Here is a 13967-nt window from a genome sequence, read left to right as displayed (position 1 = left end):
TGGGCAGACTGTTCCCAGTAACGGGCCTCCCTGTCCCTCGCCTGAGGGGTAGGAGCTTTGCAGGAGAGGGGTGGGGCTGTTTGGAGGCACTGTTGGATCCCTAAGCCCCTCTTTGCTCAGGCAGCAGCCTTCGATGCCCAGACTGTAACGTGTCTGTCTGTCTTCCACAGATGAGTGGGGCTGACGCGGTTGGAGATGACGATGAAGCCTCTCGGAAGAGAAAGAGCAAAAACCTGTACGTTGGAAAGTTCTCTGTCCCCAACCTTGCAGTCAGGGAGGCACCCCATGCACCCACCCTTCCTCCTCGGTCCTCGGGCTTGTCTCTCCTCCCGGGGTACGGGTGGGGAGAAGGGGCTGTGTCTGTCCTGCCCTAGACAGACACCAGTGAAGAGCAAGATCTTTTAAGACTTGCCCGTAGCCCCAGGGTGGGGTCACTAGGGTCCTGGGCATCCGGCCCTGCCTCAGCATTCACGCAGAGCGAGGCAACGTGCTGATTCAGTACCTGGAAGCCCCAGGGAACCAAGCAGAGGCAACCAGCCAGGTTGTCCTGGCCCTGGCCCAGCCTCTTGAGCCAAGCAGTGGCTAAATGACCTTGACAAGTGCTTTGCACCCTCTGGGGAAGGACACGGGATTCCCCCTTTCTCCTCTTAAGCTCTCGAAGGCTCGCAGTCTCAGGCATTGCCAGGAGGTGGCACTGTTGGTCCGGGTGGTGCTCCAACCCTCCCCGGCCTTTCTGGCCCTGTGTCTGGGGCCTTATGCCCCTGGTTTGGAGGTTCGTTAGAGGTGCCAATTAAATGAACAGGGCGTGTGTGGGTTCTCCTTGGGTGTCCTTGTACACCTGGGCCCAAGGCCCTGGAGACTAGAGACCGAATGGAGAGGAGCCAAGGGGAGCCCCCCCCATTCCCCTGCAGGTTGTGTAGTGCCCACCATTACTTGCCAGTTGGGCCTGGGGGAGGAGGACAGGAGTCTTCCCAGACTCCTCCTACAGCCATTTCCCTGGCCCCTGCTTTGGCTAGTGTCCACTACTCTAGAAACTCTCCCCCAGCTCCCTCTTCAGGTTCCTGCGGCAACTATAGGCTGCTCTCACTCTGCAGCCGGGAGCTGTCCGCCTTCTAGGGAAGGTGACATGCTTCAAAAATAGCCCTTTGCACTATCTCTGGGTCCAGGTATCACCAAAGCGATCACTCCCAGGGGTGCAGCAGTGGGGAGCTGTGGAGGGTGGGCACCTGGGGAGCTGAAGCTGTCCTGGGCCGGTCCCAACTCTAGCCTCCCTTCAGGATGGGTTCGGCCTTTTAAATGCCTGAAGCTCACATTCTTTTTTTTTTTTTTTTAATATTTTTTTATTTATTTGACAGAGAGAAATCACAACTAGGCAGAGAGGCAGACAGAGAGAGAGGAGGAAGCAGGCTCCCTGTGGAGCAGAGAGCCCGCTGTGGGGCTCGATCCCAGGACCCTGGGATCATGACCTGAGCCGAAGGCAGAGGCTTTAACCCACTGAGCCACCCAGGCACCCCTGAAGCTCACATTCTTAAAAGCTTCGTCAAGGACCCATAGAATCTGGGATGATAATAAAAATAACTAATATTTGTTGGGGCATCTGGGTGGCTCAGTGGTTTAAGCTGCTACCTTCGGCTCAGGTCATGATCTCAGGGTCCTGGCATCGAGTCCCGCATTGGGCTCTCTGCTCGCCGGGGAGCCTGCTTCCCTCTCACTCTTTCTGCCTGCCTCTCTGCCTACTTGTGATCTCTCTCTGTCAAATAAATAAATAAAAAATCTTAAAAAAAAATAACTAATATTTGTTGCACCAGGCACTGTTCTATGTGCATTCCATATATTGTATAATTTAATCTTTACCATTATTTTATTTTACATTTCCTTTTTTCTCTCACGTACCCTATTTGCCCAATGAGTAAACCGAAGCAGAAAGAAGTTACTTGTCTCGGGTCGCGCAGCAAGTACGCGGCGGGGTGGAGATCGGATACCTGGAGTGCTGGCTCCAAGAATATAAATACAAATACATGTATTTTTTCTCTCAGAGCCTGTTCTGTTGAAGCTCAGTGTAGGGTATTCTGAAGGAGGTGTACAGAAGCCCTGCTAGGTAGGCTTTGAGCCCCTAGTGATGAGAGTCCTTTCCCCAGAAGCCACTCATTCCATCTCTTCATGGCTCTGATTGGAGGAAAGTGCTCCTTTAGCTTCCTCTTGTGGGTCGCTGTTCTGCCTTCTGGACCCACAGGGGAACACCCGGGGCCTGCCACCCTGTCAGACCGCTAAGCCCCGGGAAGTCCGATGCTGGTAGCCCAGTCACCCCTGGGCATTCCGAGGGCCCCAGTCCTCACCCAGAGGACTGCCCATCCCTGTACTCGTCGGCCTTAGCTCATTGGCTTGGACCTTCTAGAGCAGGGTCCCCATCTCTGGGCAGCTGCCCCAGACATGCAGGACAGGATATCTGGGCACTTTTGCCCCAGGCAACGTGCTAACACTTTATGAGCATGTTCTCCTTGCTTCTCAGAACAGCCCCAGGAGGGGTTGGATGGATGGGGAAATTTGACGTTCTGAGAGGTGAGGTGGCTAGACCAGGAGCACACAGTTGGCTACTGCTGGAGCTGGGATTTGAACTTCAGGCCGGTGGCTCCAGAGCCTCACACTTAAACTCCACGGGGTACCACCTCCTTCACTGACTCACCCAGGGTGTCCCAGAGGTCTTAATGCCACTTTAAGCCCGAATAACTTCAGAAGCATAAATACTACAAATTCAACAAACACCCATGTGAAAGTTGAATTATTCAGATTTCTTTTACACTTGCTTAGCTTTGTGATTTTGCCAACACATTTTGGATTTTTAACTTTTGGTTACAGTCAGCGGTTTTTATCTTTAATCGGAAGAACAGAGGCCAAAACTTAAGAATAAAAAAATGTGTCATTCAAAAACCACAAAACTCAGTGTGCATTAAAAAAAATTACATAATTAAAATTCCAAATGACGTTTTGGAAAGGTTATAGGACTTGTATTCCTGCAGTTATCTGAGCTCAAACCGTACTCAGACTTGTGGGACGCCATACATATTCATGGATGCGTGTATCCGAAGCCAATGACAAGCCCAGGCTTACTGCCAGGAGCTATCCTGGAGCTGCCCAGGGTAGGGGGTCTAGAGACAAGGGGGGCAAACGTGGCCATGGGGCATTTAACCCCTTTCTCACCGCCAGCTTTGCCCAGTCCCGAAAAGGGCTGCCTCCTGGGGGAGTGGCAAGGCTAAAAATGCTTCCTAGCTAAAAATAGCCACTCCTGCCACCCTGGTGGGCAGAACCCTCCCCCCTTCCCTCCCAGCAATTTGCTGACTTGTTCTCCGCCCCCCCCCCCCCCCCCCCCCCCCGCTCGGTGCTGCCATGGCAACAGGGAGGCCGGTTCCAAATAACTGGGCCTGGCTTTTTGCCCGGCAGGCCCCAGAGGCCGCCCCTTGCGGACACTTGCCCCTTTCACGGGCTCCCTCTCTGGGTTGGCCAGGAGGGATATTTTCCTCCTCCCTCCCCCTTCAACCCCCCCGCCATCCTGGTTCCTCCCATTTCCTGGCTCCTCCTGTCTGAGTCCCAGCCCGGCTTGTGCCTGGGAGCCCCAGTCATCCGGTGGGGATCCCGGCGATCGCTCGGCTGCAGCAAGCACCCGCTGCTGCCTGCCACCCCGGGACGTAGGGTGAGGAGCTGGGGGTGCTCCCTGCAGACCGTCCCGGGCCCCAAGGGGGGGGACCTACAGAGATGCTCCGAGGCATGTACCTCACGCGCAACGGGAACCTACAGAGGCGGCACACGATGAAGGAGTAGGTGTCTCCCCTCCACTGCGCGCACCCTTCCCACCCTGAGGTGGCAGGGGCCGAGCATGCCAGACTGACCGACCCCCCCTTCTCTGCTTCTGCCCCCAGAGCCAAGGACATGAAGAACAAGCTGGGCATCTTCAGGCGAAGGAACGAGTCCCCTGGGGCCCAACCAGCGGGCAAGGCAGACAAAATGGTGAAGTCATTCAAGTAGGTCCTCTCTGCCTCCTTGGGACCCCTCAGGCACCCACTGGTCCCCAGGGAAGAAGGGCTGGTGGTGGGGTTAAATGGAAAGGCGGGGGGTCTTTTTGGCTTGTTCCGGCTGTGGGTTAGATGAAGGCTCTCTTTGAGGGCGGCGGGTACCTGGCAAGCAGCAGCCCCCATGGGGAACGGCTGCCGAGCAGGGGCAGAGGTGGGACCCAGAGGGGATGCTGGCCCAGAGAGAGGGGCTGGGCCCCCTTCTGGGCAACACCCCCACAAGTGGGCTCAGCCACTGCCCAGGCCAAGGGCAGCTAACAGAGACCCCCACCCCTCTAGCCCCAGCCACTGCACTTCCCCGAACCTCACGGTGCCTCACTGTGCCCCTTCCCTCGCCCCTCAGGCCCACCTCAGAGGAAGCCCTCAAGTGGGGTGAGTCCTTGGAGAAGCTGCTGCTTCACAAATGTAAGTGGGGGCCGGCTCCCCTCCCTGTGTGCTCTCCCCCCCTCCGCCTTCCCTTTCCTTCTCTCCCAGACCCAGAAAGCGTGGCTGGTCCCAGAGAGGTCGCCTTTCCCTCTTTCCTGGGTCCCATTAGGTGTCCCTCTGTTGGGAGAGGCTGGGGCCCTTGGGCTGGCCTTGGAGCCGGCTTCTGCCAGCCCCTCCCTGTCCCTGGGAGCTGGTACTGCCTGCAAGAGGCCGCTGGGACCTGTGTGCTCAGACCCAGAGATTCCCAGAATAACAATAAACATTTCCACGGACTGAGGGCTTCCACTGGGTCAAATGTGCCCGCGTCTCATGGGCAGGATCCCTCTGGTCCTCACAGGGCTTCAGGAGATAGTCTCATGACCCCCATTTTACAGATAGGGGAACTGAGGCACAGACATGGGCGGACATGGCCAAGGCCCACAGAGAGGCCGTGGAGGGGGGGGTCCACATCCTGGGGCTCCTGGCTCTCCAAAGTGGTTATTTGACTAAGCTCCCCACATCTGCACACTAAAAGGCCCCTAAAGGGGAGGCTGGGGGGGTGGTCCAGAGGGCAGAAGGGGCTGGTTCTGCCTCTCATCCCAGGGCCTGGCCTTCTGTCACAGATGGCTTAGCAGTGTTCCAGGCCTTCCTTCGCACCGAGTTTAGTGAGGAGAACCTCGAATTCTGGCTGGCTTGTGAGGACTTCAAGAAGGTCAAGTCACAGTCCAAGATGACAGCCAAGGCCAAGAAGATCTTTGCTGAGTACATCGCCATCCAGGCCTGCAAGGAGGTAAGGCCGCGGGCTGGGCCCTCAGGTGCCCCAGCCGCACCCCCAGCTCCAGTGGCCTCTCGTGCCACAGGTACGTGGCAGCCTCAAAGAGGAGCCCAGTAAGGGGAGAAGCCAGAGTGACTCTTGGGGACCGTGTGTCTAGGGTGCAGAGGAAGCAAGCTGGGGCCCTGGGAAGAACAGAAATCCATCAGTAACAGAAATGGCCACCATCGAGGCACGGGATGCTGGGTGCCCGCCAAGCCCTTTTTGGATGCACTCTTTTATTGGATCCTCATGACAACCTGTAAAATGGGCTTATTATTATCTGCATTTTAAAAAACGAGGAGACAGACTCTGAGAGCCCGGGTTGGAGTCGCTACCATCTAGTGAGTGCTTACTGAGGGCCAGGCCCTGGGGACCGAGTCCCAGGGGGTGACCTGTGGACTGACTCCCTATCTGCTTACCATGGATGACCTTGTGTAGTCTGTGGCACTCTTAGAAGGGTATACCATCCTTCCTAGCCTACAGATATGACAGTGGGCCTCAGAGCACTTAGGCAGTCTGCTTGGGACTACATGCTTCTGTCCAGCCCTGCTGGGATTCCAACCAGGCAGAGGTGGTCTTTCCAGGCCCTGTAAACTATCCGCCCTCCAGTGAGGGACTGAGCCAGGACTCGAACCGCTGCCCCGAGGGTCTCCACTCTACGACTTAAGATGGGGAGCAGAAGGGCTCAGAAGTGAAGGGCTGTGGAGGTCCCATTCCTGCCCCCCCACCCCTAGGGTCAGCCCCCTGCAGGTGAACCTGACCCGTACTGCCCTCTGCCCCCCACAGGTCAACCTGGATTCCTACACGCGGGAGCACACCAAGGTCAACCTGCAGAGTGTCACCCGCGGCTGCTTCGATCTGGCGCAGAAGCGCATCTTCGGGCTCATGGAAAAGGACTCCTATCCGCGCTTCCTCCGCTCTGACCTCTACCTGGACCTCATTAATCAGAAGAAGATGAGTCCCCCACTCTAGGGGCCGCCGGGGTAGAGCTCCGTGTTCACACCAAGTGGGCTGGGCCCCCTTCCCACCTGCCTCTCTCCCTCTGCGACGGAGGGGGCAAGCGAGCCCCTGGAGGCTGCGTCTCCGGACGGACAGACAGACGGACATTCAGATGAGCAGCCTGGAGGAGAAGGACTGGCCCTGTAGGGTCCCCACTGCCCTGGTACGAGGGGACCCGAGGGCCCTGGCAGGTCAGGGGCCCCGGCTGAGCCGGATCTGGAGCTGCTGCTCCGTGCTGCGTAGACTCAGCAATGACCAAGTTCCTTAAAGAACTGGCTGATGGGGCAGGAGGCCTAGCTGTGGGCTCCAGGGCTCTCCGCGGTGGGGAGTGCGCTGGGGCTCGCAGCTCAGACCCACCCCCACCTTGAGTTTTATTTATTTAAACAGTAGTCAGATGCTTGGCACGTCGTCCTGTAATAGGAAATTTTTGCCTCATCGGTTTTCCTAATTTACAAGTGCAATATTTTAACCAACGCCTTGTGAAAAGCCACCTCGCCGAGAAGGTGGACACCACTTTCCAGTTTCAGGGGATTTGCTGGTTCCGGGCACCAGGGGCGGGTGGCTGGGCCTCCCAGACTGATAAGGCCTGGAGGGGCGGGTACTGCATGTGACTGCGCACAGAAATCCCACCGCCCCCCCCACCGAGGGAGCTGTTCCTTGGGGGCCCTGGGAAAGTGTGACCCCCTCAGACCACACAGTAGCCGAGCTCTGGAGCAAATAAAAGGCCTGTGTCATTTCTCATTGTCGACCCTTTCTGTGTGTTCCTGGGTTTGAGCTTTCCCAAGGTGGACTGGGACGGGGGGGTGGGGGTCAGTTGGCGGCTTCTTCGCTCTTGCCGTCACCCGCCTCCCAACCCAGAGCTACACACACGATACCCCAGGGCTCGGGCTCCTCTCTGTAGCCTCTCACCTTCTCCACCAGCCTGGGAGGCAGGGGTTATGCCCATTTCACAGATTGGGAGAGCGAAGCACAGACAGGGTGGGTGACTCGGCCAGGGTCATATGACTGGCAAGTGGCAGAGACAGGGTTCTGCCTAAGCCCCGCTAGCTTCCAAGCCTGTACTATGGATTGCTGTCCCCTGCTTGCTACAGGACGGAGTCCTAGCTTGGCTTCCAGCTGGCTACATCCCTTTCATTCTTCTGCCCATGGCACCCTGAGCTTCTAGCAGAACTTTCAGGTCACACGGGACTGGTTGGTGGAGGTGGACAAGGCCCGCCTCTCAGGCTGCAGATGGGCGGGCCCATGGATGCCGGTCAGAAGGAAGGAAGAGCGGGGCAGGCGACAAGGAGTAGGCCTTTCTCTCCCTCGAGAAGGCTCCCCACTCTGTCCCTAACTGGAGATGCAAATTTCGGCAAGGCCTGGTCCAAAGCTGTGTTTCCCAAGAGGCCCCAGACCACTGGCCTGGAGACCGTAGAAGAGAGCCTGGAGCCCAGGCCAAGCTGATGCCAGAGCTGGACCCCACTGCTCCCACGTGCAGCCTGCCAGGGTCTGGGGGTCAGCGGCCTGGGCACCGCCTGGAGCGGGGCCTGACCCAGCTGGGCTGACTTCCTTGACGCCGGATGGGGTTGGTGCAGGAGGGGCTGGGCTCCGTCTCCCTGGATCTTGTTCCTTACCTGGGGTCCTGGGTTCGGGTCCTCCGCCATGACTTGGAAATGCAAAGGACATGGGGCTTTGTAGATGCTCTCCTCTATGCCTCCCCTCACTGTTTGCCCTGGAGGCCCAACCTAGGGCCAGGCATAAAGTAGGTGCTCAGTATGTGTTACAGCCTTTTTTGTTAGCACTGGAGTGTGAGCTCTTCCAGTGGGGCTGGGGCTGGCGCTGGACCTAGCCTGAGCCCTGCTGGGCCTCGTAATCAGTGAAGGACTTTCCCACCACGGAGCCACCAGAGCCTCGATGAGGCTGGAGGGACAGCGAGGGGCAGAGAAGTGCCTCTAATTCAGAAACAAGGGCACCTCTCAGGGGTCATCCAGGCCTGAGAAGTGGGGACCTGACAGCTGGGAAAACAGGCCTAGAGGGGACCACAATACCATTCCTGTTCCTTCCAAAATGGCTAGTGGCAGAGAGGGCAGTGGAGCTCAGGACTTGAGTCCCAGCCTGGCCCGGCCTCTCTGTGGTGTCTTCCCCTCTGAGGAGACACTGTGGGCCTGAAGAGGCTCACCTTGCCCTTTCCTCAGGTGCCAGGGATTTAGCCTTGGGCCAAGCCCTCCACCTTCCCCCCCCCAGTTGCCATGGAAACCAAAGTCTTGCAGAGCCCAGTCAGGCAGATGGAATTCCCATTTCGGAAGGCCCCCACTGCCTGGTTTCCATTACTCACACTGGGTCCCCTGGCCCAGAGTGGCTTTGGCTGTGCTGTGCAGCTGGAGAGCAGACTGGAGAGGTGCCGGGATCCTCCTGCCTTGGGCCCTGCCCGGCTCCCTGGGGACCTTGGCTAGAGCCCTTCTCCCCGCTGAGGCCTCAGTCCTATCACATATACAGTGGCTGGACTGCTCCCCATTTTCTTTTTTCTTTTTTTTTTTTTTTAACAAGGAAAGAGCAGCCCCCTTGCTCTCTGTCTGGCAATCCCAGGCTGGTCTGTAGGATCTGATGGCTGTGAGGTCCTCCTGTCCAGGTCCCTTCCCATTCTACAGATGGGAAGACTGAGGCAGAGGGAGGGAAGCAGCATGGTATAGAGGTGAAAGGCCTGGACCCTGGCTCCACTGTCTCTGACAAAAATCACATCACCTCTCTTCGCCTCAGTTTTGTCATCTGTAAATTGTACATACTGGCACCTTTCCCAGAGCTTTGGTGACTAAGTGAGGTTGTGTGGGCAGTGAGTTTAGCCCTGCGCCAGCTGCCATTAGTGACCTCATCACTCAGGGTCACAGGGAGGTGAAAAGCTTGTGCTCAAGTGGTCCAGGCCTGGGCTCTACCCTGATCGCTGTGGACAGGGAGCCTCTAGACTCAGTGCCCAGCTCCCTGTCCTTCCAGGAACATTTCACTAGAGGACAAAGCCAGTCTGTTCCAGAGAGTGTCAGAAACAGGCTGTCCTTGCACCACTGCCCAGTCAGCCTGGCTGGGAGCAGTTGGGGTCAGCTTGCAAATAGGGTGGAAAGGGGAGAGGGCACGGCTGTGGCGCTCGGTTGGATGCCAGTGGGAGGGCATACAGCGCTGGCCTGCCTGTGCCAAACTTTGTCTGACTCCTTGTTAGCTGGGCTGGTCAGGTCCCTCACGCTCTTGGCCTCTTGGCCTGGCTTAGGGAAGATATGGGCTCCCAGACTCTCTAGCCTGGAAGAGACGACCTGATCTAAACTTCTGTCTTGTGCTTGGGTCCCTTCTTAGGTTCCTGCTTGCATCTCTCCTGTGACAGGAAGCCCAAGGTATCTCAGGAGGGCCTGGGAGCCTCTGGGGGTTCTAAAATTCTTTCCCTGTGAAAGCAGGGTCCTGGGGTGGGGTTGGGTGAGGGGGACAGGTTAACAGTAGCCCCTATGGGTCTCCCACCTAGGTAGCCCCCTACAGGCTGTCTGATTCTCTGGTTTTACTCCTCTCTTCTCCCCCTACCCACCCCAGACTCCTCTGCGCTCCTCACCCCATGTCCCTGCCTGGCTCCTCTGCTCCCTTTGCCTACTGTCCCCTCCCTAGGTCCCTCTCACTGACATCCTACTCTAGAAAGTCTCCCCGATTCACCTCTCTGCCCCAGCCTCTCCCTCAGGGCTCTCTGGTCCTCAGAAAACAAATCCCAGGGCCACAGACAAGGGCTCTTGTTTTGCTTACCATCGGCAACATCTGTGAGACATCTGGCTCTGCCTAGCTTCTTCCTGGCAGGGCTAGGCAGGAGGAAAGGGGGTACCTTGGGCCCCCTGCTGCCAGGGTACTCCTTCCTTGGGTCGGAGGAAACAGTGAGGGTGAGGAAGAGCTTCAGGGCTGGTTCAGGCCTGCTCAGCAGAGATGGGAGTGTGGCTTCGGGGAGGGCAGGGCCAGCTGCAGATAAAAGATCATTGCTACGGGGACATCAGGGTGGCTCAGTCTTTAGGCACCTGCCTTCAGTTCAGGTCATGATCCCAGCGTCCTGGGATCGAGCCCCACGTCGGGCTCCCTGCTCAGCGGGGAGCTTGCTTCTCCCTCTCCAGCTCCCCTGTGCTTGTGTTCCCTCTCTTGGTATCTCTCTCTGTTATAAATAAATAAAATCTTTTTAAAAAGGTTGTTGCTACAGCCACACAAAGGCACACACCAAGGGCATTCCATGCCTTATCTCCATCAGTCCTCGCAGCAGGCCTGGAGAGGTGCTGAGTATTGTTCTCGCTTTACCAGTGAGAAAGTTCACGTTCAGGGAAAGCGGAAAAGTATGCTGTGGCTGAGCAGCAACTGGGACCTCAATCCCTAACGTCCAGGCAGCCTCACCTCCAGACGCTCAGAGGGAATTAGTGGAGAGCACAGGTTCTCCTGGGTCTCCAGGATGAGCTTTTCTAAGGGAGGTCATGAACTTCAGCGTGCGAGGATGTCTGCTCCTGGGCCGAATCTCAGTTCTCAGTAGCTTTTGATAAATTGCCTTACTTACCTGAACCTCAGTCATGTCACCTGTAGAATGGGAATAATCCCACCTGATAGGTCTCAGGTAGACTCAGTGAGATAAGAAATAGGTGTAAACTTCAGCACAGGGCCAGCCCCAGAGGGGGTGCCCCATGGAGGGGCAAACAGGGAGGTCTGGGGCTACCACGGAGCATCCAAGAGGTGAGTTCAGGCCAAGCAAGCAGCTGGCCAGAGGAAGCTGCCCCCACATCGGCTCCACGGCCAGTTTCTAAGACAAGGCCACCAGGGGCTCAAGGACAAGGGTGGGGCCCCAGGACAGTGGGATTGAGCTCCAGGCCTCAGGGGGTTCAGCAGAGTCCTGCTTGCTGTTTCAGGGACGCCGGAACGTGGCACCCATGACAGCTGCCTAGCTCTCAGATTCGTCCCAAACCTGCGTGTGATCTTGGATGAGGCCCCTCCCTTCTCTTGTTGGTTTCTTCTGGAAAAAAGGAGAACCAAGCTTGCTTTCTGTATGACGACCTTCCGAAGGGGCAGATGGTGCTTTGTGTGATGTGAGGGCCTGGGATCCAGGCCAGGAGTGTCTGCATATGCCGGGGGGGGGGGGGGGGGGGGGGGGGGGGTTGGGGGGAGGGGTGCCTGCGCGCGCGCGCCTGCATGCGTGCGTGTGTGCGTGTGTGTGTGCGTGTGTGTGTGTGTGTGTGTGTGTGTTGTGTGTTGTTAGGACTAAAAACAAAGTTTCAGCTACTTCCCTAGATGACTGGAGGGACCTCGGGACACAGCCTACCCTGTCCCTTCGCCAGGCTGAACCGAGGCAGGATGTGTTGTTTATTCACATACTCGTTCCCCTGAGGTAAAGCCCGCATATCCCCGACCTCTGCTACAAACCACCCCCACGACCAAGCCCAGGCTGAGCAGCCCCTTCCAGGCGCTGCGCTCAGTTTGCAAAGGCAAAGCTGACCGTCCCTGGACTTGCGGGAAGGAAACCCACACCCACCGTCTGCTTCTGCGGCCAATTTGTGTTAAGTCCCTTCCCTCACTGGGCCTCACTTGGCCCATCTGAGAAATGGGTGATGGGGGGTGCTTTCCAAGTTCTCTCAAGGAGCCTTTTGGCTCTGACAGCTTAGGTCGCATTCACTTCTCCCTCTCGAGCGCTCTTGCTGCAAGGACTGGCTCGCTCCCTGGAATCTGTCCCTTGCAACGCAGTGGGGGATGGTGATGAGGAGCGTGGGCTTCAGAGGCTGACGGACCGGAGCTCAAGTTCAGGCTCAGATACTTACTCACTGTGTGGCCGTGGACAAGTCACTTCATCTCTCTGAGCCACTGTGTCCTTATCGAGAAAGAGGGGATACTAACGGTTCCCACCAGTAGGGCTGTTGTAGAGAATGAAAACAGGCTGTGAGCCCCCTGCCTGGTCTGTGTTCAGGTCCTTCAATGCACCACACTCCCTCCCTGGACTCAGATCTGCTCTGGGCAGAAGGGTCAGCGTCTCCCCAGGGAAAGGTCTCACTGAAATGGAAGCGGTTTGGGTTTTCTGTTTCATTTTTAATTTCGAAATAATTACATGTTCACAGGAAACTGCAAAGAAATGTCCCATGTCCCCTTCACCTAGTTTCCCCCAGTAGCTATGTCTCCCATAGTTATAGTACAATCTCAAAACCAAATCGGACATTGGAACAGTGTGTGTTTCTATGTGATTTTGTTACATGTGTCGATTATGGAACCGCTATGGAAATGGAAACACAGAACCGTGTCACCACAAAGATCTCCCTGGATACTCGTTTAGTCACACCCATCCCCCACCCCCCATCCCTGTGCCTTTGCAACCACTCATCTCCTCTCCAGCTCTATAATTTTGTCATTTTAAGAATGTTATATAAATGGAAGCATGCACTATGTGACCTTTCGATATTGTCTTTCTGCACGCATCATAATACCCTCGAGATCAGTCCAAGTTGTAGTGTGGGCCAATGGTTCGATCCTGTTTATTGCTGAGTTGTGTTCTGTGGTATGGAGATACCGCAGCTCGTTTCACCATTCACTTATTTTTTTCAAGTTTTTTTTTTTTTAGATTTTATTTATTTATTTATCAAAGAGAGAGGGAGAGAGCATGAGCAGGGGGGAAGGCAGGCAGAGGGAAAAGCAGGCTCCCCGCTGAGCAAGGAGGCCGATGCGAGACTCGATCCTAGGACTCTGGGATTATGACCTGAGCCGAAGGCAGGTGCCTAACTGACTGAGCCACCTAGATGCCCCAACCAATCACTTATAGAAGGACATTTTGGTTGTTCCCAGTTTCCATATGAAGCTGCCATGGGAAGCGGTGTAGAGAGTTTTGTGCAGACACAAGTTTTCATTTCTCTGGAATAAATGTCCAGGAGTGCAATTGCTGGGTCATACAGGAAGTGTAGGTTGAATTAGAAGTAAGTGCCTCACTGTCTTCCCCAGGAGCAGCACAGTGAGAGATCCAGTTTCTCAGCCTCCTTGCCAGCATTTAATGTTGCTTCTATGTTTTTTACTGTAGCTGTTCCAATAGGTGTGGGGTGCGATCTCACCAGGTTTTCATTTGTGTTTCCCTGATGACTAGTGACATTGGGCATCTCCCCGTGTACTCTCCATCTGCATATCCTCTTTGGTGAAATGTCTCTTCACATCTCCGGCTCATTTTCTAGAGTGTTTGCTATTTTTACCATTTTGAGTTTGAGAGCACTTTATATATTCGGTGAATGTATCCTTTGTCATGTATGTGATTTGGAAATCATTTCTCTGGGTCTGCAGCTTGTCTTTCCACACTCCTAATGCATCTTTTGCAAAGCAAAATTTTTTAATGTTGACCAAGTTCATTTTATCACTTTTTTTTGTTTTGTTTTGTTTTTAAGTTTTTAATTTTAGGTAATCTCTACACCCATCATGGGACTTGAACTCACAACCCTGAAATCAAGAATCACATGCTCCTCCGACTGAGCCAGCCAGGTACCCCCTTTTTTTCTTTGTTTTCTTTTCATTTCTTTTTTTTTCTTTTCTCTTCTCTTTCTTTATTTTGTTGTTGAGATTATAGTTTTCTCACTTTTTTTTCTTTTAGATCGTGTTTTGGGTGTTGTGTCTCAGAACTTTTCACCAATCCCTAGGTCTAAAGATTTTCTCCTACACATTTTATGGTTTTACCTTTTAATCTATAGTCCCCC

General features: G+C 55.3%; 1 protein-coding gene across 11 annotated transcripts in view; it reads left to right on the top strand.

Moving 5' to 3' along the window:
• Nucleotides 1–7023, top strand: part of RGS3 (regulator of G protein signaling 3) — a 129997-nt gene extending 122974 nt beyond the window's left edge. For 9 of the 11 annotated variants that reach the window (XM_046021748.1, XM_046021749.1, XM_046021750.1 and 6 more), the window contains 5 exons: nt 171–235; nt 3915–4016; nt 4408–4469; nt 5093–5259; nt 6070–7023. In XM_046021748.1, the coding sequence (XP_045877704.1) occupies nt 171–235; nt 3915–4016; nt 4408–4469; nt 5093–5259; nt 6070–6255 (582 nt within the window). In that variant the 3' untranslated portion in view covers nt 6256–7023. Of the gene's footprint in view, nt 1–170; nt 236–3594; nt 3813–3914; nt 4017–4407; nt 4470–5092; nt 5260–6069 lie in introns of those variants that run through there. The other 2 variants (XM_046021761.1, XM_046021760.1) reach the window with 2 other exon arrangements.
• Nucleotides 7024–13967: the final 6944 nt, after the last annotated feature.

The sequence above is a fragment of the Meles meles genome, chromosome 11 (assembly GCF_922984935.1).
Source record: "Meles meles chromosome 11, mMelMel3.1 paternal haplotype, whole genome shotgun sequence".
Classification (NCBI taxonomy): domain Eukaryota; kingdom Metazoa; phylum Chordata; class Mammalia; order Carnivora; family Mustelidae; genus Meles; species Meles meles.
Note: the sequence above shows the minus strand (reverse complement) of the source record. Positions and strands in the feature narration are given on the sequence as shown.